Source organism: Trachypithecus francoisi, unplaced genomic scaffold, assembly GCF_009764315.1.
Source record: "Trachypithecus francoisi isolate TF-2019V2 unplaced genomic scaffold, Tfra_2.0 Contig01580, whole genome shotgun sequence".
Lineage (NCBI taxonomy): Eukaryota > Metazoa > Chordata > Mammalia > Primates > Cercopithecidae > Trachypithecus > Trachypithecus francoisi.
Genome location: NW_022681443.1, coordinates 43,531 through 69,269, shown reverse-complemented (window position 1 = coordinate 69,269; position 25,739 = coordinate 43,531). Strand labels below are relative to the sequence as shown.

The 25,739-nt window shown below is 55.6% G+C and overlaps 1 protein-coding gene across 3 annotated transcripts; it reads left to right on the top strand.

The window, feature by feature from the left end:
• The first annotated feature begins 1,744 nt into the window (after nucleotides 1–1,744).
• On the top strand, nucleotides 1,745–25,270 carry IL2RB (interleukin 2 receptor subunit beta). Of its 3 annotated transcripts, XM_033188623.1 has the most exons (10): nucleotides 1,745–1,923; nucleotides 7,607–7,727; nucleotides 8,157–8,271; nucleotides 9,267–9,345; nucleotides 12,393–12,498; nucleotides 13,793–13,941; nucleotides 15,125–15,290; nucleotides 16,071–16,185; nucleotides 19,051–19,135; nucleotides 22,670–25,270. In XM_033188623.1, exons 2-10 carry the CDS (start codon nucleotides 7,640–7,642, stop codon nucleotides 23,420–23,422), a joined length of 1,656 nt encoding a protein of 551 aa, XP_033044514.1. In that variant the 5' UTR covers nucleotides 1,745–1,923; nucleotides 7,607–7,639; the 3' UTR covers nucleotides 23,423–25,270. The 3 variants fall into 3 exon arrangements, with proteins under 3 accessions (XP_033044514.1, XP_033044515.1, XP_033044516.1); XM_033188624.1 differs by lacking the exon at nucleotides 9,267–9,345 and having other exon boundaries at nucleotides 1,774–1,923; XM_033188625.1 differs by lacking the exons at nucleotides 1,745–1,923; nucleotides 7,607–7,727 and having other exon boundaries at nucleotides 9,028–9,345.
• Nucleotides 25,271–25,739: the final 469 nt, after the last annotated feature.

The following is a 25,739-nucleotide window of genomic DNA, read 5'->3' as shown; positions in this document are numbered from 1 at the left end:
AAAAATCAAATCCAAATGGATTAAAGACTTAAATCTGAGACCTCAAACTATGAAACTACTAAAAAGAAACATTGGGGAAACTCTTTAGGACATGAGACTAGGCAAAGGTTTCTTGAGCAGTACCCCACAAGCACAGGTAACCAAAGCAAAAATGACAGATGAGATCACATCAAGTTAAAAGGCCTCTGCACAGCAAAGGATATAATGAGCAAAGTGATGAGACAATCCACAGAATTGGAGAAAACATTTGCAAACTAACCATCTGACAAGAGATTAATAACTGGAATAGATAAGGAGCTCAAACATCTTTACAGGAAAAAAATTATAGCAATTCCATCAAAAATTGGGCAAATGATCTGGATAGTTCTCAAAAGGAAACATATGAATGACAAACAGGTCTATGAAAAGGTGCTCAACATCACTGATCATCAGAGAAATGCACCTCGAAATTACAATGAGATATCTCACCTCAGTTAAAATTACTTTTATCCAAAAGGTAGACAATAATGAATGCTGATGAGGATGGGGAGAAAAGAGGACCCTCGTACACTGTTGGTGGGAATGTAAGTCGGTACAACCATTATAAAGAACAGTTTGAAGATTCCTCAAAACACTAAAAACAGAACTACCGTATGATCCAGCGATCCGACTGCTGAGTATATACCCAGAAGAAAGGAAATCAATATATGGAAGAGATATCTGCATTCTCACATTTGTTGCAGCACTGTTCACAATACCCAGGATTTGGACGCAACCTAAGTGCTCATGAACAGATGAATGAAGAAAGAAAATGTGATACATATACATAATGGAGTACTATTCAGCCATAAAAAAGAATGAGATCCTGTCTTTGCAACAACATGCTTGAAACTAGAGGTCATTATATTAAGTGAAACAGGCCACGCACAGAAAGACAAAGTTCACATGTTTTCACTTATTTGTGGGAGCTAAAAATTAAAACAATTGAATTCATGGAAATGGGAAGGGCAGTGATGGAGATGGGAAGGGCAGTGGGGGTTGGGGAGGTGGGGATGGTTGTTGGATACAAAAACGTAATTAGATAGAATGAATAAGATCTAGTGTACGATAGCATAACAGGGTGACTTTCGTCAACAATAATTTATTGTACATTTAAAAATAACTGAAAGAGTATAATTGGACTGTAACACAAAGAAAGGATAAATACTTGAGGTGATGGATACCCCATTTACCCTGATGTGATTATCACACATTGTATGCCTATATCAAAATAGCTCATGTGCCTCGTGAATATAGACACCTACCACACGCCCACAAAATTAAAAATGAAAAAAAAAGCAGTCGTCTCTGAATGCTAAACGGACTAAGGGGCTTTCTGGAAGGCTAGGTGAAAAGGGAGTGTCTGAAAGATGGTGCGTTGCAGGCTCGTGAGACTCTGGGGTCACCTAGAGGGACCTGCTTGTGTGAAGCCTACGTGTTAGTGGTTACGTGTGTGACCGGATGGAGGCATCAGAGGTGTTGGGTAGCCCGTGTGAGTGGGCATGGGGGTGATGTAGAAGGGGAGAGAGGGGGGTCTGTGTTCCCTTGGCTCCTGTGTGCAGCTAGGCCCCTATTTGACAATGAGTGTGTGTATGTGTGTGTGTGTGTGTGTGTGTGTGTGTGTGCCGCCCCCAGCGTAGGAGGCAGATCTTTATCTGGCCCTGGGTGCTTGAGGAGTTTCAGGCTTTCTCATAAGCCTCGTCTCCCCGCCTCTCCACCCCAGGCCTTGCCCCTCTATTCTCTGCACAGGAAGTGGGCTGGCTCTGGGCTTTTAGTTTTTGTGGCCCCAGCAGCCGCAGCCGTCTCCTGGGCCAGAGCTGAGCAGGGCCCTGGAGAGATGGCCACGGTCCCAGCAGCGGGGAGGACTGGAGAGCGCGCGCTGCCACCGCCCCATGTCTCAGCCAGGTGATGCTCCCCTGCCTCCCTCCAGGCCCCTGTGGGACCAGCCAGGGGGCTGGGAGTGAAAGTCACAGAGAAGACTTTCAGCTCTGACTCAGTTCCCCCAGCAGTTTCTGCCGGTCCTCCCATCCCCCCAACTTTATCTTAGAATTCCCCTGGGGAGGGCGTAGGCCCAGCTCTCAGGGCTCCCGGCTGGAGGAAAAAGCGTCCCTCAGTCCCAGGTCACCCCTCCTTCCCAACCCGTTCAGGGGAGGCTAGCGGCTGCTGTGGGATGGGGGGCTTCGCTGGGCCCTGTGTGCTGGGCCCCCAACCTGGAGAGGTGGAGAAGGGGTGGGTGGATAGCCTGGGTGCCCAGAGAGGGTACGGGATAGGGGGTGGGACAGGCAGGAGCCCCCTCCTGACCTCTGTGGAGTGGGGCCCATATACTGGGGGAGGCACCTCTGTGTCGAGTGCTCATCAGGAGGCTTGTGGAGTCAGTGGGGAGAGAAGGGTCCCCTTGGAGAGCCATCTGTGAAGTGAAGTGTGCTGCGAGGCCTCTGGGAGGCCCAGGCTGGAGGCAGAGCCCTGGGTTTGAGTCTGGATTTGTCTCTCCCTTGGCTACATGACTGGACAGGTCAGTAGCATCTCCAGGCATTGGGGATGGGACCCCATCTTTGGGGCTGCCTGGAGCTCATGCTCTCTCCTCTCCTGGGAGCCGAAGCCTCCCACCCTTAACTGTGTTTGTAGCACCTCGGGGGAGGGAGGTGGAGTGAGGGGCTGAGCTATCCCCAAGGGTCCCCTTCCTTCCCCCATAGCCAGGGTCCCGTACCCAGCTGGGGAAGCCCCTGAAGCTAAATAGCAAGAGATAAACACTGTGTGTGGGAGCACGGGAGTGGCAGGTGGAGGTGGCCAGAGAGGACGAGGGGACATAGGCCCCATCGAGTTCGGAGGTCAGGTGGCACGCACCATGGGCTCCCGAACTCCTGCTTTACCGCCCTGCCCCAGCCACCACGTACCCCTGATGGCAGCAGGGGCCCCAAACTGCACCTCACCAGGTTCAAATCCTAGCTCTACGCCCTTCTTGCCTGGGCGAGAGGCTGACCTGTGTCTCAGTCTCCTCATCTGGCAAAAAGGAAGCAAACTAGAGCCTCCTCGTGGGGCTGTAGGGAGGGCTAAACGCCAAACTACCCGCGAGCGCTCAGGACAGCATAGGCAGAGAGAGAGCAGGCACCAGTCCCTGTCCCCGGCAGCATCTCTCTGGAAATCAGATGGCTGGGGTCAGGCGCTCCGGGCTTCAGTTCTGGCATGGATCAAATGGGGCAGCGAGACCCACCTTGCAGGGTTGTGGTGGGGACGTAGGCATCTGTGGGTGTGACCGGTTTCAGAGTCATGAACGACAGGGCACGTATGGGTGTGCCTGAGGACCCAGGAGGGGGTGCTCAAACTCGAGGTCCCGGGCTCCACTTGCTGTCACCCGAGGCTGGGCTTCTCCTCACTGTGCGACTTTGAGTGGGTTCCTTGGCCTCCCTGAGACTCAGCTTCCTCCTTGCAGAATGAGGGTGCAGCCTCGGTGACTGTCAGGCACTCCCTCAGCTCTGTGCCCCTCTGGCACTCCCACACCGTCCTCCCCGGACTCTGTTCTCTCCAAGCATCGCTGCACCCCTGGGCTCCAGGCGGCGGGAAGCAGACTCCAGATGGCGCTTTCTCCTCCTGCTTGCCTGCCTCTAGGCTGGGCCTGTGGTTTGCCCCTAACCTTCCTTTGACCTTGCACCCCTTTGTCCCCCAGCACCTTCCTCCCACACTGGAGCTCTCTGCAGGTCCTGTCCTGGGTATGGGGTCATCCTGAGGCTGGGCCCGACCTGGGGTGACACCCACAGAAAACACTGATGGTCCCCTTGCCCCAGGGCCAGGCTGACATGATTGAGCGTGAAGGGGCCCAGAGGCTGTGGGAGTCCCTGGTTGGGCTCTGCACTCTTTGGAGTCCCAACCCTGTGCCCTCTGCTATTGAGGATCCCAAGAAAGAGGTAAGCAGCCCCCACCCTGGGGAGCTCGCCCTCCTATGGAGACGGTGGGCCAGGCAAAGGTGAACCCATAGTACTCAGGAGAAGCACCTGCCGGTCTTTCTGTGAGCTGCTGGGCCCGGACTCCCAGGGCAGGGAGGGTGGCAGCCTGACCTCTGGGACCAGTGTTACCTCTGGGACCAGTGTCTGGCAGGGTGGGACAGCTTGAGAGAGTGACCCTGGAGGCCTAGCTCTGCCTCTTGCTGTGTATATGACCCTGGGCAAGTTAGGGACTTGCAGTCTTAGTTTCTTCGTCTGTGTAATGGGGTAATAAAGCCGTTGGGCAGCTTAGATGAGCTGGCATATGTGAGGCCCTTGGCCCCAGGCCTGGCGTAGACTATGTGCTAGGTACACGTCATGAGTATTATTAGGTCACCAGTGCATATTTACCGTCATGTGAGCTGTTGTGGTGGGAAAACGCGTCTGGGGAGTTCCGGGAGGGGAGGATCCCTGCCTGAGCACTGGGCAGTCTGCCCTGATTCAGATTCCAGAAAGGCCTCTCATCCGCTGCATGACCTTAGGCAACGCATTTCACCTCTGGGTGCCTCCGTTTCCTCATTGGAAAATGGGGATGATAAGTGTATCCCTGCCAGAGGCCCTTATTGCTGCGTTTCAAGAGTTTCAAACGGAGCCTGGTTTACAGTAACCTGTCAGCCAATGGTTTTGGTGTGGTTAAGGGGGTGACAGAGCAGTGTGGAGGGGGTTCTGGTCCCAACTCTGTGCTGGGCTCCTGATGTGACCTTCTGCAAGGCTTTCCCACCTCTGGACCTCAATGTCCTCAAATGTAGAATAAGGGACTGGGCTTGCTCCAAGAACCTTTGCAGCTCTGACAATGTGTGGGCCTCTGACTCTCCCTCCTGTGACATCTGCCTTAGGAGGTGGAAGCCATGGCTCTCGGGACCAGGGCGCGGGTCCCTGCTCCATGCTGGCTCCGATGTAAGCCACGAGACAATCCAGGGCCACCCAAAGAGCTCTGCTTTCCTTGCAGTACTGAGGCCTCTGACTACATTCATTCATTTCACTACATTTATTGAGCACTGACTGTGTGCTCGGCCCTGTGCTCAACAGTCCCTGGAGCAAGTATACTGGTGGGCCAGCCCCTGGCCAATGCTGGTCTCTGCTGCTGCCAGCCTAGAGGGAGGAGCAAGGCGCTCAGAAGAGGAAGCCCTCGCCCTCCATCACAGAAATCAGGGAGGGCTTCATGGAAAAAGGCATGAGGGCCCGTTTGAAAGGGGCTTGAAGGATGGCAGGATCTGTAGGGGACCCAGGGGAAAGGATAGACTTGGGAAGGACCTTTGGAGGGTGAGTGTCGGTTTCCTGGCCGCCTGGAGCCACTGGCTTGTGCAGGCAGGTAGGTGCGGTGTGTATGTGCTTTGGCCTGGGTACATGCACCTGCTCCTGTGAGGGCAGTCTGGAAGGGTTGACTGACCTCATCCCGGTCCCAGAAAGCCCTGAAAGTGGGAATTTAGGCTTTGGTTGCAACAGGGCCACTGCAGGTTTCTGGGCAGGGAGGTGGGTGGTTGGAGGTGGGCTTCAGGGAAGGCAGGTGAGAGCCTACAGATGGGATCGTGCTGTCGTCTGGGCTGGAATGGCACGAGGCTGGCCCAGTGAGGGCAGGGAAGAGACAACAAGTAGTCATTGGACTGTCCTGCTGTCTATGGAGTGTCCTGGCTGGCTAGGTATGGGGGCGAAGGTCCCCTGGAACAGGAAGGGTACAATTGTCCCAGAACTGAAAGTCAGATGGGAGAAGAGCCGGGGATGAGCTGGGTTTTTGCTGGGTCCAGGAGCACCTGCTGTGAGGGAGTACTGCAGACCATCGGGAGGGACGTGGAGGCTTGGGGCTGAGCTGGAGAAAGACCCTTGGAAGCTGAGGGTTAGAGCCAGTGAGAGACTCAGAGAGAGAAGGGAAGGGGAGTGAGAGCTCGAGTTCGGAGCCGCTGGAGAAGGGAGAACAGAGGGGGAAAAAAGCCCAATGCCCGGGGGTCTTGGCAGCTCTCGGAATGGAAGAGCAGGAGGGAGGGAAGGACACTCCACCTCCTCCGCATGTCTTGACTCACCTGCTCCTGTCCCTCTGCTCCTGTCCCTCTGCTCCTGTCCCCTCTGCTCCTGCCCCTCTGACTGAGGCCACCCTCATCTTTCCCTGGAAGCCCCCTCCTCATCGCCCGGCCTCCCCCTTTGCCTGCTCCAAACACCTCTCCTGGAAGCAGTCCCTTATCTTCCCGAAGTGACCATGTGCTCACTTTCTCATTCCGCTCTGCACACCCAGGCCCTGCAGAGGGTAGGGGCAGCTGCGTTTCTTTCCCATTTCCATTGCGATAGTCGTGGTCTTGCCTCACCTGTGTGCTGAATGGGAGCTTCCATGGTCGGCTAGAGGTTCCTTGAGAAGCAAGGCTTTGTCTCAAAAACAAAAACAAACAAACAAACAAACAAAAAGCACCGGCCAGTGGCCAGCGGCCAGTGCATACTAGGCACTCTGGAAAACCTTTTGAGCCTCCCTCTGACAGGGCTGGCTTAGATATTTCATGTCTCGTTCCTCGCTGGGGTATAATCTGGGTGACCAACCTGGCCCTGCCTCCAGGGAGAGCTTCCAGGCAGGTAGGGGACTACGAGCGTGGACAAGGTCCTCCATAAAGGCTACTGCAGCCCTCTGTGCCTCAGTTTCCCCTGTCCTCTAGGGCTCTTCAGTGTTGAGATCAAAGCTCCTGTCTGCTTTTCTGCCTCTCCGAGTTCACATACTGATGCTTTCACACCATTACCTCACTTCCCTCGAGGGAGAGTGAGGGGCAGAGGCAGGGGCTAGCCTCAGAGCCCTCTGGAAGCCCCTCTGCCTGCTGACTTTAGCTCTGTCTATATTTATTCCATCACTTGTTTGTTCAAGAATTTTTTTGCCCGATGCCTACTATGTGCCGGGCACTGTTCTAGGAACTGTGGACCTAGCAATGAACCAAACACAAAAATACCTGTCCTTAGTGAGCTTACGTGACTCTGTGTATGTTTGTGAAGAGAGATAGAGGGAAACATAAATCAGTCCATAAACAACAAATAAATAATGCTGTGATGAAAATGTCGGGGAGTCGTGACTAACAAAGGGTGCTTCTTTTATTTTTTTTGAGACAGAGTCTTACTCTGTCGTCCAGGCTGGAGTGCAGTGGCGCCATCTCGGCTCACTGCAACCTCCACCTCCCGGGTTCAAGCAGTTCTCCTGTCTCAGCCTCCTGAGTAGCTGAGATTACAGGCGCCCACCACCATGCCCAGCTAATTTTTGTATTTTTCAGTAGAGACAGGGTTTCACCATATTGGTCAGGCTGATCTCAAACTCCTGACCTCAGGTGATTTGCCTGCTTCAGCCTCCCAAAGTGCTGGGATTACAGGTGTGAGCCACACGCCTGGCCACAATGGATGCTTCTTTATGTATTCTAGTCAAGGAAGACCTCTCGAAGGAGGTGGCAGTTGAGCAGAAACTTGAAGGAAGGGTGTGAGCATGTGTGGGGTGGTGGGACTAGCAGGTGTAAAGGCCCTGGGGCTAGACTGAGCTGGCACCGGGGAGTGCAGACCATGCACACTGAGGGGGCGGGCCCAGCCTGCCTCTAGGGGCAGTGAGACCTGGGATGTATATTTACATGTGCTCTCTCTTTCTCCTCTCCCATCAGGGCTTCCTTCTTCGGCTCCACCCTGTGGATGTAATGGCGACCCTTGCTCTGTCCTGGCGTCTGCCCCTCCTCATCCTCCTCCTGCCTCTGGCTACCTCTTGGGCATCTGCAGCGGTGAACGGTAAGGACCTTGACATCTGGACAGCTGTGCTTTCCCTATGGGAAGATGGCTAAGGCCCTGCTAAAGCCTCTTCCCAGAAGGGGTTGGGGCCAGAGACCAGGTGTCCACCTCCCGCCTCACCCTCTGTCCCGGACCCCCGCCCTGGCACACATGCACGAATGCACACACACAAACACACACACTCCTCTCCAAGCCACAGGCATGTGCTACTTTCTGTCCCTGCCTTGCCTTAGTTTGCCTGTGGGAACTTGCAGGCTCTGAGGCTCCATTTCCCCCTCTCTGAAGTGGGTCCATGAATCCCTTCTCTGCTTGCCAGACTTACCCACCTTCTCCTCTGGCAGGCATGGGTGCCAGGTGCAGGGGCAGCGGGCATGCCTTGGGGGTCGTGGGCACCTGTAGTCAGCACTCACACCTCGTCTTGCCCAGCAGGCACTTCCCAGTTCACATGCTTCTACAACTCGAGAGCCAACATCTCCTGTGTCTGGAGCCAAGATGGGGCTCTGCAGGACACTTCCTGCCAAGTCCATGCCTGGCCGGACAGACGGTGAGCCCACTGGCCACACTGCAGAATCTTAGGATGGTGGGATCTCATATTCTGGATCCTATGCATTGGCCTCCCTTTACAGAATCTTGGACTAATGGGACCCACAGACTGTTCGAATCACAGGAGTTGGGGCCCAAACCTGGAATCAAGGGATCATTTAAGATAATTTGGAAGTCAGCTATTTAGACTTCTAGAACCTGGGTGGAGTCCAGGCTGCAGTGGAGGGGCTGGGGATGAACTGGACAGGGTAGTTTGGGGACACTGAGCTGCAAGCCTGCTATGCCAAGGCTGAACTCTACTCTAGAGGCAAGCAGAGAGGAAGTGGGGAGAAAGGAGGGACCCCAAGCTTTTTGGATAATCTTGGATTTTGAGAGACCCTGTAGGCAGCTGTGGGGACAGGGAACCTGGGAGTGGTTGGGGTGACGGGGCTGGGAGAGAGATGTCACTGTGATGTAAACATCCAGGTGGCCAGTGAGTGAGGGACTGACCCCAGGTAGGCTTGTGGGAGTCAGGGAGAAGGGGAAGGTCATAGAGAGGTGGCTGGGCCCTGGTGGATTCCACAGGGTGTGGGGCGGGGGAAAATGGGGAGGGACATGGAGGGGCAAAGCAGGTTCGGGCCCTGGCTTCTGGGTGGGTGGTGATCCCACAGGGCTCTGAAGACCTACTTAAGGATCTGTCTTCATCCTAAGCCTCATGGAGCTTTGGAGGGCTCTAGGTGGGGAAGACTGCCTGCCTTGAACTGGCTTGTGTTTCTAGATCACTCCAGCTGCCGTGGGAGCAGGCTGGGATGAGGGGGCAGGACAAGGTACCCATGAAGGAGGAATACCATGGAGCCAGTCGGGGAGGTAGTGCCCCTCATGGAGGTTGGCACAGGAGCCCCAGCCTGGCCTTGCTGCCTGGTGCCATCCTGGCAGCAGAGACATCTGAGAAAGGTCCCTTGGGCCAGTTGTGTGGGTCCTTCCTGTTCTTCTAAGGAGGGTCTTTTGCCATGAAAGGCGGTGGAACCAAACCTGTGAACTGCTCCCTGTGAGTCAAGCATCCTGGGCCTGCAACCTGATACTCGGAGCCCCAAATGTGAGTAACCCACCCAGGGAGAGAGTGCAGGGAGAAGGTGGTCTCCCAGCTCCGGGCTGCGATCTCAGGGTGGGCCGGATACCAGGGGAAGAACTGGGGCCCAGTGGCCGGGGCTGTGGCCAAGCAGGATGCCCAGTGCTGAGGAGGAGGCAGAGAAAAACAGGTGACACCCCGGGCATGGACTCAGGCCTGCCCCAGGGCTGACGTGCCCTCTGTGCGTGAGGCATCTTCTGCTCCTGCCATCTCCCCTGCGCTTTGTAGCTCCTGTGACACTTGTGTTCCTTATCAAGTAAGACAGCACTCCAGTAACTGTAATGACCACCCCCAGCTCTTTCCGGGGTCTTGGCAGCACAGCGCAGTGTGGGGGGTGAAGGGTGTAGACTCTGGAGCTGGATGCTCCAGCTCTGGCTCGCCAGTTGGGTGACATTGGGCAACCCCTGTGCCCCAATCTCCCCTTCTGTAAAATGGGCATAATAATGGCACCTACCTTGTTGGGTCAAGGCCCAACAACGGCCTTGTTTTTCAGGCCCTCCCCAGCCTGAAGGTGGGACCTTACCGGAGACCTGGCCCCTTCTTCCCAGGCTGCTCGGGCCAAGGAGCACCTGCAGGCCAGTGTCAAGCTGCCCCCTGCGCCCCCGTGGCTTCCCACCCCCCTGTGCTCATTGGCACCTAAAGTCCAGAGGAGGCCAAGGCAGCTGGGGCCAGTGAGTCAGTGCTGCCTCGAGTGTGCCAGGCTGTGATAGTGCCTGGGCTTGGCCCCGCTCTGAGATTGGAGTGGGCACTGGAGCAGGGGGAGGCCAGACAGTGGGAGCAGACACCCCTGAGCTTGTAGGGGGAGCAGAGATGCCTGAGTCCAGGCTTGGGAAGCTGCAGCTGCCCCAGGAGAGTTCCTGGCTACCTCAGAAGGGGCGGGGGTCCCGCTTGTCCCCAACTCGCACTGGATCCATGGAGTGTGTAGCCCCGACCGTGCCTCCAGGATCAGATCGGGTGCCAGAAGCAGGGGAAAGGCCAGGCAATGGGAACAGACAGCTCTGAGCCTGCGGAGGCAGCGGAGACCTTCCCATCCTCTGAGAGTGCAGGGACGCCTGGCTCTGCAGTCGCAACTTGGGTGCCTGCAGCTGCACCCAGGAGAGTGGGGCTCTTGCCTAATCCCAGCCCCCAAGAGCACCAGGAGGTCTGGGCCCACAGCCAAGACTTAGGCAGCTGCAATCCTGCCTGGGAGGGCAGGGCTCCTACCTACTCCGTGGAGCAGGAGGCCCCAGCTACGCCTCCCCACTGCAGACAGAGTTTTAGCAGCGGCCACTCCAGATGGGCAGCTGCTGCCATCACCTCCAGCCCCATGGGTAAACATCAGCGCTGTCCCCTTCTTACCAATGAAGACACTGAGGCTCAAAGAGGTATGGTCCTTGCCCAAGGTCACACAGCCAGGAAGTACAGAGCTGGGATTGAACCCAGGCCTGTGGGTTCCCAGTTCGGGCTTTTCACCATTGCATTAGGCTGCCTTTTGCAGGGCACGTGGCCATGTCCATATGGGTGTACATCAAATTATTGTCTGTCAAAGCGTCCTGGGCAACAGTAGGCTCCAAGGACACCAAGACCACATCTTCCAACCACCATCAGGTTATAAGTCTTCTTGAGGGGCAGGAGAGTGTGAAGATGGAGTCACACAGTATAGCTGAGAGAATCACAGCCTCTGGAATCGGATGCTGTGCCCGGGCAGGGAGCTCTGTAGGTGGCCTGGTTTCTGATCCTGGTTCCACCATTTCTTAGCTGTGTGACCTCAGGCAAGTCCCTAAGGTTCTCTGTGCTTCAGTCTCCTCAGCTATAGAATGGAAATAGTGACAGTGCCTGTGTGCAAGGGTGTTGACAGAATTAAATGAGATAATACATGTAAAGTACTCTCCAGAGTGCCCGGCACAGTGTGAGTGCTCATGAGAATGTATGACTGGCAATATTTTTATAACAATAATAGTAATAATAATAATGAGACTACTATTATCTGGGAAAATCTAGTCTGCGTAGCAGCTATAAGAAGGCTAGGACAGGGTCTATGGGGTGGAGAGCAACTGGCCAGTTTGGGGAATTCTAATGATGAGGTTCAAGATTTGCTCATAGTGGGTCTTATGCAGATCAGAAGGACTGTGCCCGAGGTCCTGGCCGTGAAATCAGCATCCTGGACTCCAGATCCTAAGAGGCCTGCACTGGAGCTTCCTCCCGCAGGGCTGCCGGGCTGCAGGGTTGGCACCTGTACAGTGGGAGTCTGCTCTAAGCTGCTCACTCGGCAGCCCTCTGTCAGGCATGACAGGCCAGGACTCAGAGATGCAGTCACGCTGTAGGGGGACACAGAGGACCTGGGTTTAAACCTGGGCTCCCCTGCTGTCCAGCTGCATGACCTGGGGCAGGTCCCTTGACCAGCCCAAGCCTCAGGCTTCCCACCCATACTGTGGGATGGATGCTGTGTGCATTGAGGGGCTAAGGCATTTGAGCAGTGGCTGCTCACATGAGATGCTCAATACCTGGCCGTTTTCTTCCAGAAAATTCAAGGCCTAGGGATGGGAAGAGATAGGGGAGGGGAGGGCCTTTCACACTAAAAAATGTTAAACAGGTACAGTTCCAGATCTGTAGCTTTGTGGGGGCTTCTCAGCTTGCATGCCTCCTGTGACAGGGAGCTCACTCCCTCTCAAGGCAGCTCACTTCATTTTAGATCAGGCGTTGGTAAACTACCTTGACCCACGGGCCATATCCAGCCCACTGCCTGTGTTTGTAAATAAAGTTTTATTGTAACATGGTCCTGATATTCATTTACATGTTGTCTGTGTCTGCTTCACACTACAGTGGTGGAGTTGAGTCATCGTGACAGAGACCATGTGGCCTGTAAAGCCAAAAGTAGTTATGATGTGGCCTTTTACAGAAAACGTTTGCTGCCCTTGCCTTGGGTGGCGGGGCATGTGGAGAGGCTCCCATCCTTCCCTGGTCATCCCTGTGGCCTCCCCCTTCCCCTGCCCCCAGCTGCTAGAAGTTTCACCCCTGCCCTCCTTCCCTTGCAGTCTCAGAAACTGACCGCAGTGGACATTGTCACCCTGAGGGTGATGTGCCGTGAAGGGGTGCGATGGAGGATGATGGCCATCCAGGACTTCAAACCCTTTGAGAACCGTGAGTGAGGAAGCCAGGGTGGGGCTGGGGCAGGGCTGGGCACCTCCTTCCTCCCACCTCCTCTGGGATCCTCCCTGCTCCAGGCTCTCTCCCCCGCAGCTTCCACACTCACATCTGACCACCTCACTGCCCGCTGTTCTTGGGATGATGTCCTGGCTCCTTACTGTGGCATTCAAGGCCACTCAGGATCCAGCCCTGGGCCTCCTCCCTGACACTCCTCCTCTTGAAGCCTATATTTCTGCTGCAACCAAAGGCCAGCTCTCCAAACCCACCTTGCCTATTCATGCCTCTGAGCCCTTGCGCATGCTGATCCACTGGCTGGAAGGCTCTTGACACCTGGAAAATTCCCACTCATGTTTCGAGGCTTAGTTGAGAGTCACTTCTTCCAGGAGGCCTTCCTAGACTCCCCTAGCCCTTTGTACCTCCTCTTTCTGGGAATGTATGTCCTGCGTTGTCACTGCCTGATTGCAGGCCTGTCTCTTTTACTGGGCCGTGAGCACCCGGAGGGCAGAGTCTCTGCCACCCCTTTGTCTCCTTGTCACGCACCCAGCACTAGATCTCGTCAGGACAGTGGTCTGGGAAGGTTTGTTGAATGCCTCAGTGCCTGCCTGCTGACCTTGGGGTCCATCTCCAGGGAAGCAGTGGGGGAGAAAGTGAGAGTCAGGCCTGACCTGGATGTGATCTGACTGGCAGACTATCGAACCTTTCTGAGCCTGAGTTTTGGGGAGAATCAGAGTTGCCTACCCACCAGGCTTGCAAGGCATCTTTGAACTGAGACACAGAAACTGCTTACCATGTAGTCAGCACTCAGCATCTGCTTATCACTTATGTGGTTCTATAGAGTCTCAGAAGTATAGAAACTGAGATTCATTTAACTTCAGAATCACACAGTGTTATATTCACACTTGAAATGAATGAGATGATCCATGGAAAGCTCTCAGGTCAATTCTAAGTGCAGAGGACAACCAAGTCCCTGCCCTCAAGGAGCTCACAGTCTGCTGGGGGAGGCAGAAAATGAATAAAGAAATCAAACCATATATTTCATAGGCCAGGTAATGATAAGCACTGGGAATAAAAATGAAACAGGCAAGGGGGATGCAGAGTGGTGAGTGGTCAGGGAAGGCTTCTCTGAAGAGGTGATCATTGAGAGAGGCCTGGAGGCAGGAGGGAGGCAGGGACGGAGCAGGGCTTTGGGTGGGGGATAGGGTGGGTGCCAGGAGGGAGGAGTGGCAGGTACAAAGTGGGAGGTGGAGGTCATGCCTGGCTGCTCTCCCTTCCCCCATCTCGTCTCCAGTTCGCCTGATGGCTCCCATCTCCCTCCAAGTCGTCCACGTGGAGACCCACAGATGCAACATAAGCTGGGAAATCTCCCAAGCCTCTCACTACTTTGAAAGACACCTGGAGTTTGAGGCCCGGACGCTGTCCCCAGGCCACACCTGGGAGGTGAGAATGTGGCTCAGTCCCCACCTGCTCTGGTTCCTCCTTCCTGTCCTGGTCCCTGTCCTGTCCCTTTTTCATTGCGGCGAGATCCCATCAGCCCCAGGTGGATGGTGGGTGGCTGAGTTCACTCCTGTGCTCTTTCTGCGCTGCCTGGGGCCGCCTGCCCGACTTCCACATCCTTATCTAGCCCCCTTAACCCTAGAGATCCGGCTGGCAGCAGGTTCAGGGAAAGATTCAGAAAGCCGGGAGACAGGCAGCTGCCCAGCCCCGCGGGCTTTCGGAGGCCAGGGAAGCCACCCCTCCACATGTCAAAGCCCATCTGCTCCACATCCGTGTGGGTCTGTTGCTTATTCATTCACTTACACTCATTTCTTTATTCACTCAATTGCTCACTCAACAAATATTTGCTGAGCACCTACTATGCGCTGGAATGATGGGGAAAGAGTGGAGGGTGAGCTCAGCAAACTTCCACTCTCAGGAATCTCAGACTAGGGCAGGGCAGGCAGGCAGGCAGTCAGCAGACACAGCGACAGGGTCTGAGATAGTGAGACTATGGGACAGTGATAAGTTCCATCAGGAAAACCCAACGGGGCAAGGTATTTGAGAGTGACTGGCACAGGCTATTTCAGACTCAGGTGACCAGGGAAGGCCCCTTGGACACCTGGGCGTCCAGAAGGAGCTCACCTACAAAGATCTGGGGAGAGTTTTGCAAAATTAGAAAGACCTGCCACGGCAAAGGCAGGATGCTGCTATGTGTATGGAGAGCAAGAGGAGGCAAAAAGAGCGACCCAGGGTGGTAGAGGTGTGTGGAGATGTCCTGCTTTCTGGTCCTGTGGAGACTAGACTGCAGAGGGGCATGAATGAGAACCAGAGACCAGCTGCAGGCTTGGGAGAGGGCGGCAGCTCAGGCCTGGGTGAGAGCAGCGCGGAGAGTGGGGATGGTTCTGGAATGGCTGTGGAGGTGGAACCAGGTTCTGGAGGTGGAACCAGCTGATTAGCTGACGACTTGGGCTTTAGGGGATGACCCTGGGGTTTGAGGCCCCAGCGACTGGGTAGTGAGGGAGATTTGGGGGGCAAGGAAGGGGTGGTGCAACTGGCAGGGGTTGAGGAGGGTGCTGTGGTGCTCAGCCTCCTGGCCTTGCCATGGGAGGTGAGGTGAGCACTGACAGTCCTGTCTCTGACCCAGGAGGCCCCCCTGATGACCCTCAAGCAGAAGCAGGAATGGATCTGCCTGGAGACGCTCACCCCAGACACCCAGTATGAGTTTCAGGTGCGGGTCAAGCCTCTGCAAGGCGAGTTCACGACCTGGAGCCCCTGGAGCCAGCCCCTGGCCTTCAGGACAAAGCCTGCAGGTACTGGTGGGCAGCAAGGGTGGGAGGGGGCTCAGGCAGGAGGGGGTGGCTGGGGGAGGAGCTGCTCCATCCTCTCCCTGCCTGGAGTGAGGGTACAGCGGTCAGCTCCATGTCTCATTTGCTGAAACCCTGCAGGGGGCCCGCTTTTCAGACAGGAACAGGGGTTCAGTGAGTGGACAGGGCTTGCCATGGGCCTTGTGAGTTGGGGAGGGGTAGAAAGGCTCTTTTCACTTTTCTCCACCCTGAAATCTCAAACTCCTGGTTTCTGCCAGGACTGGGGTCAGCTGCTTTCATCTCTCGGCCTGATCTGTGAAATGGGTACACTGACTGTGAGGCAGAGCTGCTCTGAGGGCATGTGACATTCCAGCAGCCTGGCCCTCAGCAGGTCTACTGGACATCCGTCCCTCATTGCATCACATTTTGAGTTCAAGTTCAAGCAAGACCTGGGGTCCTCTAAGCGGTGCTTGGAGGCAGGTGGAGAGAGGGGTGCAGCCAGGTGGAGCCCAGGCTGCTGTGGGGGCGGTGGGGGGCTGTAGGCTCACCAGGTGGGTCCATGGGATCTGTCTGGAGCCAGAGGAGCTCTTGGAATGCCACCGTGTCATTTCTTTTTAGCATCAAATCTGGCTTCCCAGAGAGGATGGGCTTAGCCGAACCCTGTCCCCAGCCCTCCAGAGGCAGCAGTGTCTGGCAGGGCCCTGGACCAGGGTGTTGGAGTGATCCAGGGTGAGTGAGGGCACTTCTCTAACCCCTGTCCTTGCTGTTTCTCCCACGCCCGGGCAGCCCTTGGGAAGGACACCATTCCGTGGCTCGGCCACTTCCTCGTGGGCCTCAGTGGGGCCTTCGGCTTCATCATCTTAGTGTACTTGCTGATCAACTGCAGGAACACCGGGCCATGGTAAGAAGGTTCTCCTCCCCTTCCTTCATGCTCCCACCCCGCCAACATGCACACACATGGACACACACGTACATGCACATGCACACACACGCACACAAGCACACATACACACATGCACACACACACATACACTTACATGCGCACATGCCACCTTGCCAGGTCAGATTCTGGACCGGGCCCCCTGCTCTGATACACCCGTGCTTCCTCTACCCTCCAGAGAGTCCTTCCTGTCCAAAACCCGGCCTTTCCCTGTGTCCCATCCCCACAGGGGGAACCTGTGGAACCAACCCGAGGAGAAGGTGGGAGGTGCAGCCCTCCAGGGAGAGCCCCCGCGGCCCTGTCCAGAGCACTGCTGTCAGGACTGGGGATGCCTGTGTGCCCATGTCAGCTGTCTCTGTGTCTGGGTCCCCGCCGGGCCATCTAGGTCTGACTGTCATTCACTTATTCTCGTATTCACTGAGTACCAGCTGCATGCCAGGTACAGCTCAAAGTGCTGGGAACACACTGGCAGGCCATATGCGTGTGCCCCAGCTCCAGGCAGCTCACAGCCCAGTGCGGGAAGGCAGACAATCCTGCAGGTGTGTAACGACACACCAGGATCAGGATGGCAGAGGAGGATGTCGATGTACGGCCATTCCTTAGGATCCAGGGGGAACCTATTCCAGGACCTCCCTCCCCCGCCGGTAGATACCAAAGCCGGTGGATACTCAAGTCTCTGATTTTTATTTTATTTAATTAATTTATTTTTTGTAAGACAGAGTCTCACTCTGTCACCTAGACTGGAGTGCAGTGGCGTGATCTCGGCTCACTGCAACCTCTACCTCCAGGGTTCAAGCGATTCTCCTACCTCAGCCTCCCGAGTAGCTGGGATCACAGACACGACACCACACCCGGCTAATTTTTTGTATTTTTAGTAGAGACAGGGTTTCACCATGTTGGCCAAGCTGGTCTCGAACTCCTGACCTCAGGTGATCCACTCGCCTCGGCCTCCCAAAATGCTAAGATTACAGGTGTGAGCCCCCACACCCGGCCTCAAGTCCCTGATTTAACACAGCAATGTATTTGCGTGTAACCTATACACATCCTCCCAGAGACTTTAGGTCATCTCTAGATTACTTATAATACCTAATACAATGTAAATGCTATGTAAATAGTTGTTATGTTGTATTTTAAAAATTTGTATTATTTTTTATTGTTGTATTGCTATGAGGGGTTTTTTTCCGCTGAATATTTTTGATCAGGGATTGGCTGAATCCGTGAATGCAGAACCCACGGATACTGACTGCTGACTGTATCAGGAGCAGACAACAGAGCTGGGGCACGGCCAGGGCTGGTTTCCCCAAGGAAGTGGTGATTCTGTTGAAATCTGAAGCAGGAGCCCATGGTGGGGGTGGGTGGAGGGGATCGGGAGAGTGTCCCAGGCAGAGGAAACAGCATGTGCAAAGGCCCTGGGCAGAAAGGAGGGAAGAACCTTCCAGGAACAGAGTGCAGGGACGCGGTGTGGCTGGAGACAGAAGCGGGTTGGGGAGGAAGCTGAACTTGAACCTGGACATGGGGCGGCAATGAGGCTGCCTGGGACCTCAGGCCATGGGGAGGACTTGGGCGGTGTGCCAAGCAGCCATGGAGGGTTTCCCCAGGAGTGGGACAGGATCCACTTTGCCCTCTGTGGCTCTGGCTGCTGTGCGGAGCATGACCTGGTGGAGGGCAAAGCGGTGAGGAGGTGACACTTCTGACCAGGCTATGTGGCCCCCTGATGAGAGCCCTGCTTCTCCCAAGAGGTTTGCAAAGCGTGCCTAGCTGTGTCACCTCACTCGATTTTCCACAGCACTGGGAAGGCAGTGAGTCAGGGGCTACCACTGACTTTTAACTGATGCCAGGACTGGCCAGAGAAGTCAGCTGACTTGCCCAAGGTCACATAGCCAGTTAGTAGTGAGTGCCGCTCTCCTGACCCTCGTCCTGGAGCCGTGGTTCTCGGCAGTATTTGGAGCCCCGTTTCCTCTTTCCTCCCAAGAAGACAGGTATTCCTCCGCCCACCCATCCCTCTATCCACAGCTCCCTGCAAGCCTTCAGGGAAACCATGTCCTTGTAGGGGGAGAGGTCCTCTCCCAGGCGTGGGTTCAGTGGCCTCCAGAATGCCCTCCTCCTTGTCATTCTTGTGCCCCTTCAGTCCTTTCTCCACCATGTCATTCTCCTGTTTAATGCTCTTCAGAGGCTGCCCACTGTGCTGCAATACACCCCAGCCCTTGAGGGCCTCCACCAGTCATGTGGAACCTTTGTGCAATCAAAAATGGTGCCTCTTTCTTCAGGGCGATGTACACAGGTTCCAGGCACTCAGTTTGGCAAGCAGAACACGGGCTGGAATTCAGCCTCACTTACCACCACCTCTCCCACTTCCTGCCCAAGCCTAATGCCCTTGGGCAGTGCACAACCTGAACCACCATCCATGGCAGCCCTGACAAGGAAGCCTCTCTCCCCTCTCCCTCCTCCTGGTTCACTCCACTTTTTCTAGCCATCTCCATCCCTGACCGCTCTGGCTTGTGTGTTCGCCCCCACCGACCCCCACCTCCCCGTCTCATGTAGCACTCTGCTCTCTGTCTCCACAGAATGAATGATGATGTTGCAACATGCTTTGTGTCTGTCTCCCCATCAGAATGTCAGCTTCTTGAGAGCAGGGACCTCTTTTGTTGGCTATTCTTGTCTCCCCAGTGCCCAACACAGCGTCCTCCCACAGTGAGCACTTAGTATTGGTGGAATAAATACGTGAATAAATGTGGTATGGCTCTGTGCCTGGCATCCACAGCGGTGGCACTGATGGCAGGACACCATGGCCCTTCCCATTCTCCTTCCCTTCTCTTCTCTGTCCAGGCTGAAGAAGGTCCTGAAGTGTCACACCCCAGACCCTTCGAAGTTCTTTTCCCAGCTGAGCTCAGAGCATGGAGGAGATGTCCAGGTAGGAGGCTGGGGCGGAGAGGCAGAGGTGACCAGGGGTGTAAGTGGGATGGGGGGGGGTGGTAGGGGAGTAGCTAATTTTGTGTTTTGTGAGAAGAGACCAAACGCTGAAGTGAGCAGCCTCCAGGGTGAGCATGGGTCTCTTCTCCAGCTCTGGCACTTTCCATCTGAGCCAGACTGCCCGGGTTTTAATCCCAGCTCCACCGCTTTCTGGTTGTGTGACCTTGGGCCTATAGAGCCCCCCTGGTCCTCAGTTTCCCCACCAGTTAGATGGGGAGAAAAACAGTGTTACTATGTGTCCTGCCCTGAGAACTTTGCCTGGCACACAGTGTTCAAAAGAACCCTATCAGGCTGGGTGCAGTGGCTCACACCTATAATCCTAACACTTTGGGAGGCTGAGGCAGGTGGATCACGAGGTCAGGAGCTCGAGACCAGCCTGACCAACATGGTGAAACCCCGTCTGTACTAAAAATACAAAAATCATCCCGGCGTGGTGGCGCGTGTCTGTAATCTCAGCTACTCAGGAGGCTGAGGCAGGAGAATCGCTTGAACCCAGGAGGTGGAGGTTACAGTGAGCCAAGATGGCGCCATTGCACTCCAGTCTGGGCAACAGAGTGAGACTCCGTCTCAAACAAAAAAAAAAAGTTCCCTATCTGTTATTACCGTTGCTGGTGTGCTGAACGAACAGGATCTGCCAGCACAAGCTCTCTCCGCCCTACTGTCTGTGCAGATGCGCTCCATGCTTCTCCTGTCCCTGCCCAAAATTCCTGAGCAGGCTCCATATCTTAGCATGGATACTAACAAGTCTTCCAGTCACTTTGAGTCACAAAACACTGATTCATTTTTAAAGTGCCGGCCCACAGAGCAGCAATGCTCTGAACTCCATCTCAAATTCAGTCGTCTCTTCTTCCCCAGCCCATATCACCTTCAGGTAGGAAGCTTCGAGAATGAAGGGGGCACATGGGGGGTACTTTTTACCACCCTAGCCCTACTCTAGGCTCCCAAGATTGGAGAGTGGGGATGAGGTAGGGGCAGAGGGAGGTCAAGAGGAGTGGCGGGCGAGGAAAGCCATGCAGGACCAGAGCTGTCGTGACCTGGCTTTGGAGTTCTCTATCAGGGCTGATCAAGGGCCCTTTCTGGAATTCCTTGGAAAACTCCCAAGATGAGAATATCTTAGTTGCAGTACTCTTTTTTTTTTTTTTTGAGACGGAGTCTTGCTCTGTCGCCCAGGTTAAAGTGCAACGGCGTGACCTCAGCTCACTGTAACCTCCGCCTCCTAGGTTCAAGCGATTCTTCCGCCTCAGCCTCCTGAGTAGCTGAGATTACAGGCACACACCACCATGCTTGTCTAATTCTTGTACTTTTAGTAGAGACAGGGTTTTGCCATGTTGGCCATGCTGGTCTTGAACTCCTGATCTCAGGTGATCTGCCCGCCTCAGCCTCCCAAAGTGCTGGGATTACAGGCGTGAGCCAACGTGCCTGGCCATTAGTTGCAGCACTCTTAATGTGCAGGAATGCATTATCTTAAAATTCTTCCCTCAGCCTTGAGGGTAGCAAGGTTCCCATCTATAAAGGTATTCAAGCAAGCCACGGCTGCCTGTGTGTCAGAAGCATAGAGATTCCCCCATTGAACTGGTTGGAGGCTGAGCTAGATTAGCTGCATGCTCAGATACCTTCCAGCGTCAAGTCCTGATTCTATGGCCCTAGAACATTGTGAGGTGGCAGCTGCAAACCATTCCAGCTTCCCGTGAGGGCATCCTTGCGTCTAGTGTGTGGAGCAGGGTCCCGAGGAGGAAGGCATGATGTGGCTAGGGACTGGGGCTGGCAAAGCCGGCCCCACCTTTTCTGCATCTGGCTGAGAGACCTATCCTTCTACCCTAGGACCCACAGGGGCCACAAGGCCCACCGCACTTCCCAGGGGATCCTGGAATGTGTGTGCGAGTGTGGGAGTGTGTGTGAGGGGCATGAGCTTCTCCTGAAGCCCCTTTCAGGGCATTGTGGGCAGAGGCTCAGGCCCAGGAAGTCGCTGGCCACAGGCAGTGGATTCCTGGCTCACGGGCACTGGCCACAGGCCCAGCCGCTCCCTCTCTGGCTGCAAACTCAGGGCTGCTGCCTGGCCCCGCCCTTGCCCCGATATCATGAACCTCACCCGAACAGTGCCTTTTCCCTCTCTGCCCAGCAAGCAACCCCTCTTTGCCATCCTCAGTTTATCCTTTCTGCCTCTCTCAGCCTTTTCTTTTGTGACATAACTCCTGGTTGCGGGAAGGGGGCGGATTTAATTGAGTGGTGTGTGCACGTGTGTGCATGTGTGCATGCATGTGAGCGTGTGTGTGTGTGTCTGTGGAGCAGCTGACTCAGCCTCAGGGACTCCCCCTGGAGAGGAGAACTGGGCATTCATTGCTGCTTCATTAATTCATCTGAAATAGATCCATGAAACCCGCCAGCCTCGTGCTGGGCACAGAGGCCTGGGCTGCCCACTGGGCCTGGCTCCTGTGCTTAGGGGGCCAAGTCCAGCTGCTGAGGGTTCTGGGGACAGAGGGTTGTCAGGACTCCCAAACTCACCCACCCGAGGGCCTGCTGTCACACCACCAGGAGGGCCTGCTGTCCCCACTCTGCTGTGCAGTCTGTGTCTTACCCTGTTTTGGGTGTTTACATCTCCATTTGCTCACCTGATGTCTCCCTGGTGACCTGATGGGTGACAGCAAGGAAGTCAGGAGAGACGCGGCTAACTGTTGTGGAAACTGAGGCCCACAGAGGTGCAGGAGCCTGCCCAGGGTCACACAGTTAGTGAGTGCCAGGGCCAGGGCTAGAACCCGGGTCTTCCCACTCCTTGCCAGGGCTCTCTGGAATCCCGAGCAACTGAGAAGTTCTCTGATGGGCACTTTCCCCTCTCTGGGGATGGGAGGTGGAGCGGGTGGGGGTGGGGACCACAGAGAACTAGGGGAGAGGTGAATCAGGAAACCATCAGCTCCCGCAAGAGACATTCCCACCACAGTGTAAGCGGAGACCCTGGGTCCCAGCTCTGCCGCCTGCCGGTCTGTGATCGGGGCCGGGGCGTGTCCCGTCTCTGGGCATCTGTAAGGTGAACAGGCTGTGCTCTCAGCGCCCTTCTGCTTTGGCATGGATGGATCGATTCACACACTTGTGCTAGTACCCACTGGACAGTCTGAGGATTCTCTGCTTTCCTGGGTCCCCAGCATCTAGAACAGTGCCAGGCTCACAGCAGGTGTCCAATAAACAGTCACTCTTCAGCAAGCAAACATTCCTGGGCACTACTGGGAGCCAGGCAGGCCAATGCTGGACTGTGGCTCAGGCAGTCTCCCTGGGCTGGTGGCCCAGAGGACTCCCCAAGCCAGTAGGTAAGTTGGGGGAGTGCGGGGCTATAGTCAGGGAGGGCTTCCTGGAGGGGGCATCTCTGGGTCAACTGCTTCAGGAGGAGGAGTTAGGAGCTGCTGAGAGTCCAGAGGAAGGGGTGGAGGGTGAAGGAAGGTGAAGGAAGCCCCCACTCACCCACCCCCTGCCTTTCTCCCGCCAGAAATGGCTCTCCTCGCCCTTCCCCTCATCGTCCTTCAGCCCTGGTGGCCTGGCGCCTGAGATCTCACCACTGGAAGTGCTGGAGAGGGACAAGGTGACACAGCTGCTCCTGCAGCAGGACAAGGTGCCTGAGCCCTCATCCTTAAGCAGCAACCACTCACTGACCAGCTGCTTCACCAACCAGGGTTACTTCTTCTTCCACCTCCCGGATGCCTTGGAGATAGAGGCCTGCCAGGTGTACTTTACTTATGACCCCTACGCAGAGGAAGAGCCTGATGAGGGTGGGGCCGGCACGCCCACAGGGTCTTCCCCCCAACCCCTGTGGCCTCTGTCAGCGGAGGACGACGCCTACTGCACCTTCCCCTCCGGGGATGACCTGCTGCTCTTCTCCCCCAGTCTCCTTGGTGGCCCCAGCCCCCCAAGCACTGCCCCTGGGGGCAGCGGGGCTGGTGAAGAGAGGCTACCCACTTCCTTGCAGGAGAGAGTCCCCAGAGACTGGGACTCCCAGCCCCTGGGGCCTCCCACCCCAGGAGTCCCAGACCTGGTGGATTTTCAGCCATTCCCTGAGCTGGTGCTTCGAGAGGCTGGGGAGGAGGTCCCTGACCCTGGCCCCAGGGAGCCGTTTGGATTCCCCTGGGCGAGGCCTCCTGGGCAGGGGGAGGTCAGGGCCCTTAATGCTCGCCTGCCCCTGAACACTGATGCTTACTTGTCCCTCCAAGAACTCCAGGATCAGGACCCAACTCACTTGGTGTAGACAGATGGCCAGGGAGGCAGGCAGCTGCCTGCTCTGTGCGGAGTGAGGAGGACCCTGTCGAGGGTACTCAGCGCACTGATGAGGACACTCAGTGTCCAGTTGCTGCCGGACATCTCCACCCCAATGGCCCCCACCCAGTCCTGCACACTTGGCCCATCCATTTCCAAACCTCCATTGCTGCTCCCTGGTCCTGCTGCCCAAGCTAGGAACTGTGTGTGTTGCAGGGGGCCGGTAATTCCCCAACTCCCTCTTTAATCACAGAGTCCTACGAGTTTAGCCTCTGAAGCATCACTCCTCTCCAGCCGTGCAGCTATTCACCAGTATCAGTCCTCGCGGCTCTCCAGGGCTCCTTGCCCTGACCTCCTCCCTGGGTTTTTGGCCCCAGCCTCCTCCCCTCCCCTCCACCTCCACAGGGCAGCCTGAGTGTGCTTTCCAAAACCCAAAACCCAAATATGGCCATGCTCCTCCTCGGTTCAAAACCTTGCACAGGCCCCACTGCCCTCAGCCCCATTTCTCAGCGTGGTCCTTCACCTCCCGTGTCCTGTGGGGACAGCTCCTTCTGCAGTCCTCCTACCATTCTCCTGAGCCACTTGGAGCTCCCGCACACCCCCTCTGTTGCATGCGCTATTCCCTGGGCCTGCTGTGCTCTCCCCCTTATCTGGGTGATAAACTTCCCTGACCCCTCAAATGCCGATTTTGCTTCCCCTGGAGGGAAGCACTGTCTCCCTTAATCTGCCAGAAACTTCTAGCATCAGTGCTGGAGGGAGAAGCTGTCAGGGACCCAGGGCACCTGGAGAAAGAGGCCCTGTTACTCTTCCCTTGGGATCTCTGAGACCTGAGTGCTTGGCTGCTGCATCCTTAATGCTGGGTCCCAAGTATGGGCGCAGATGCCCCCACAAAGTGGACGCCTGCTGCATCTTCCCACAGTGGCTCCACAGACCCACAAGAGAAGCTGCTGGAGAGTAAACCCTGGAGTCCGAGGCCCAGGCAGCAGTCCCCTCCTAGTGGTGGGCCCTGATGCTGCCAGGCCTGGGACCTCCCACTCCCCCTCCACCGGAGGGTCTCCTCTGCAGCTCAGGGGCTGGCACACTGGCCTTCAGAAGGGCAGCTTCACAGGGCAGGGCCTCATCATCTTTTCACTGCCCCAGACACAGTGCCCAGTGCCCCATGGTATACCCTGGATGAATGAATTAATTACCTGGCACCACCTCGTCTGGGCTCCCTGCACATGACATTCACACAGAAAGGCAGAGTCCTGTGCCCATTAGGTCTGGCATGCCTCCTACTGCAAGGGGCTCACCCCCCACCTGGCAGTCCTCCCCCTCTCACACAACTGGCCCCTTCCTTCTCGTGCCCCCCACCACGACCCCTCCACTTATCTTTCCTCTGCCTCAGGCAGATCACATTGCAATGGCTCAGACAACCTTCTATCCCAGCAGGACAGTGACCGAGTCCCAGCTAACTCTGACCTGGCAGCCCTCGAGCACCTGCACTTATAGGCCCTGCTCACAGCTGATTGGGCACCTGACCACACGCCCCCACAGGCTGACCGGCAGCCTATGAGGGGACTTGGCACCAAGCTCTGTCCAATCAGGTAGCCCCGGCCTGAACTAGCCAATCAGATCATCTCTGTCTCGGGCGTTTGAACTCAGGGAGGGAGGCCCCTGGGTGCAGGTGCTCGTGGACAAGGCTCCTTGGAAAACGTAGACAAGCGTTGAGCCACTAAGCAGAGGACCTTGGGCTCCCAATACAAAAATACTTACCGCCGAGCTGGCTGCCGACCATTTGGTCAGGATTCCTGTTGCCTTTATATCCAAAATAAACTCCCTTTTCTTGGGGTTGTCTGAGGCTTGGGTCTGTGCCTTGAAAAGAGCTTAATTATGGGACAGTCTCACTTCCTGCCATAGGGTCCTGAATGTTTCAGACCCCAAGGGGCTCCACACCTTTGCTGTGTGTTCTGTGCCAGTATGGCCTGGGCGTCGTCTCTCATCATCTGGAAACAACCTTGAGAAGCAGGTGCTTTATTCCCCATTTTGCCGATTAGGAAACAGGTCCAGGGAGGTGGAGAAACACAGCTGATGGTTGGTAGCACCAGGATTCAAACTCAGGTACATACTAAACCTCTCTGCAAGTCAGTTTCCTTATCCCCCTAAATGGAAATTGTATTTGCCTGCTCCACTTTGGGAGGCTCCCACTTCTTGGGAGGGTTATATTTTTTTAAGTCTTAATCATTTGTGATATATGTATGTATACATCCGTATCTTTCAATGGTCTGTGTGTACCATCTTTGTGATTATTTTCTTAATATTTTTTCTTT

Bases quoted from the DNA above. Each gene is read 5' to 3' on its own strand.
- IL2RB (XM_033188623.1), top strand. From the start codon at position 7,640: ATGGCGACCCTTGCTCTGTCCTGGCGTCTGCCCCTCCTCATCCTCCTC. The intron at 8,272-9,266 runs GTGAGCCCACTG...TTGCCATGAAAG, and splicing joins CATGCCTGGCCGGACAGACG to GCGGTGGAACCAAACCTGTG. The intron at 16,186-19,050 runs GTAAGAAGGTTC...TTCTCTGTCCAG, and splicing joins TGCAGGAACACCGGGCCATG to GCTGAAGAAGGTCCTGAAGT.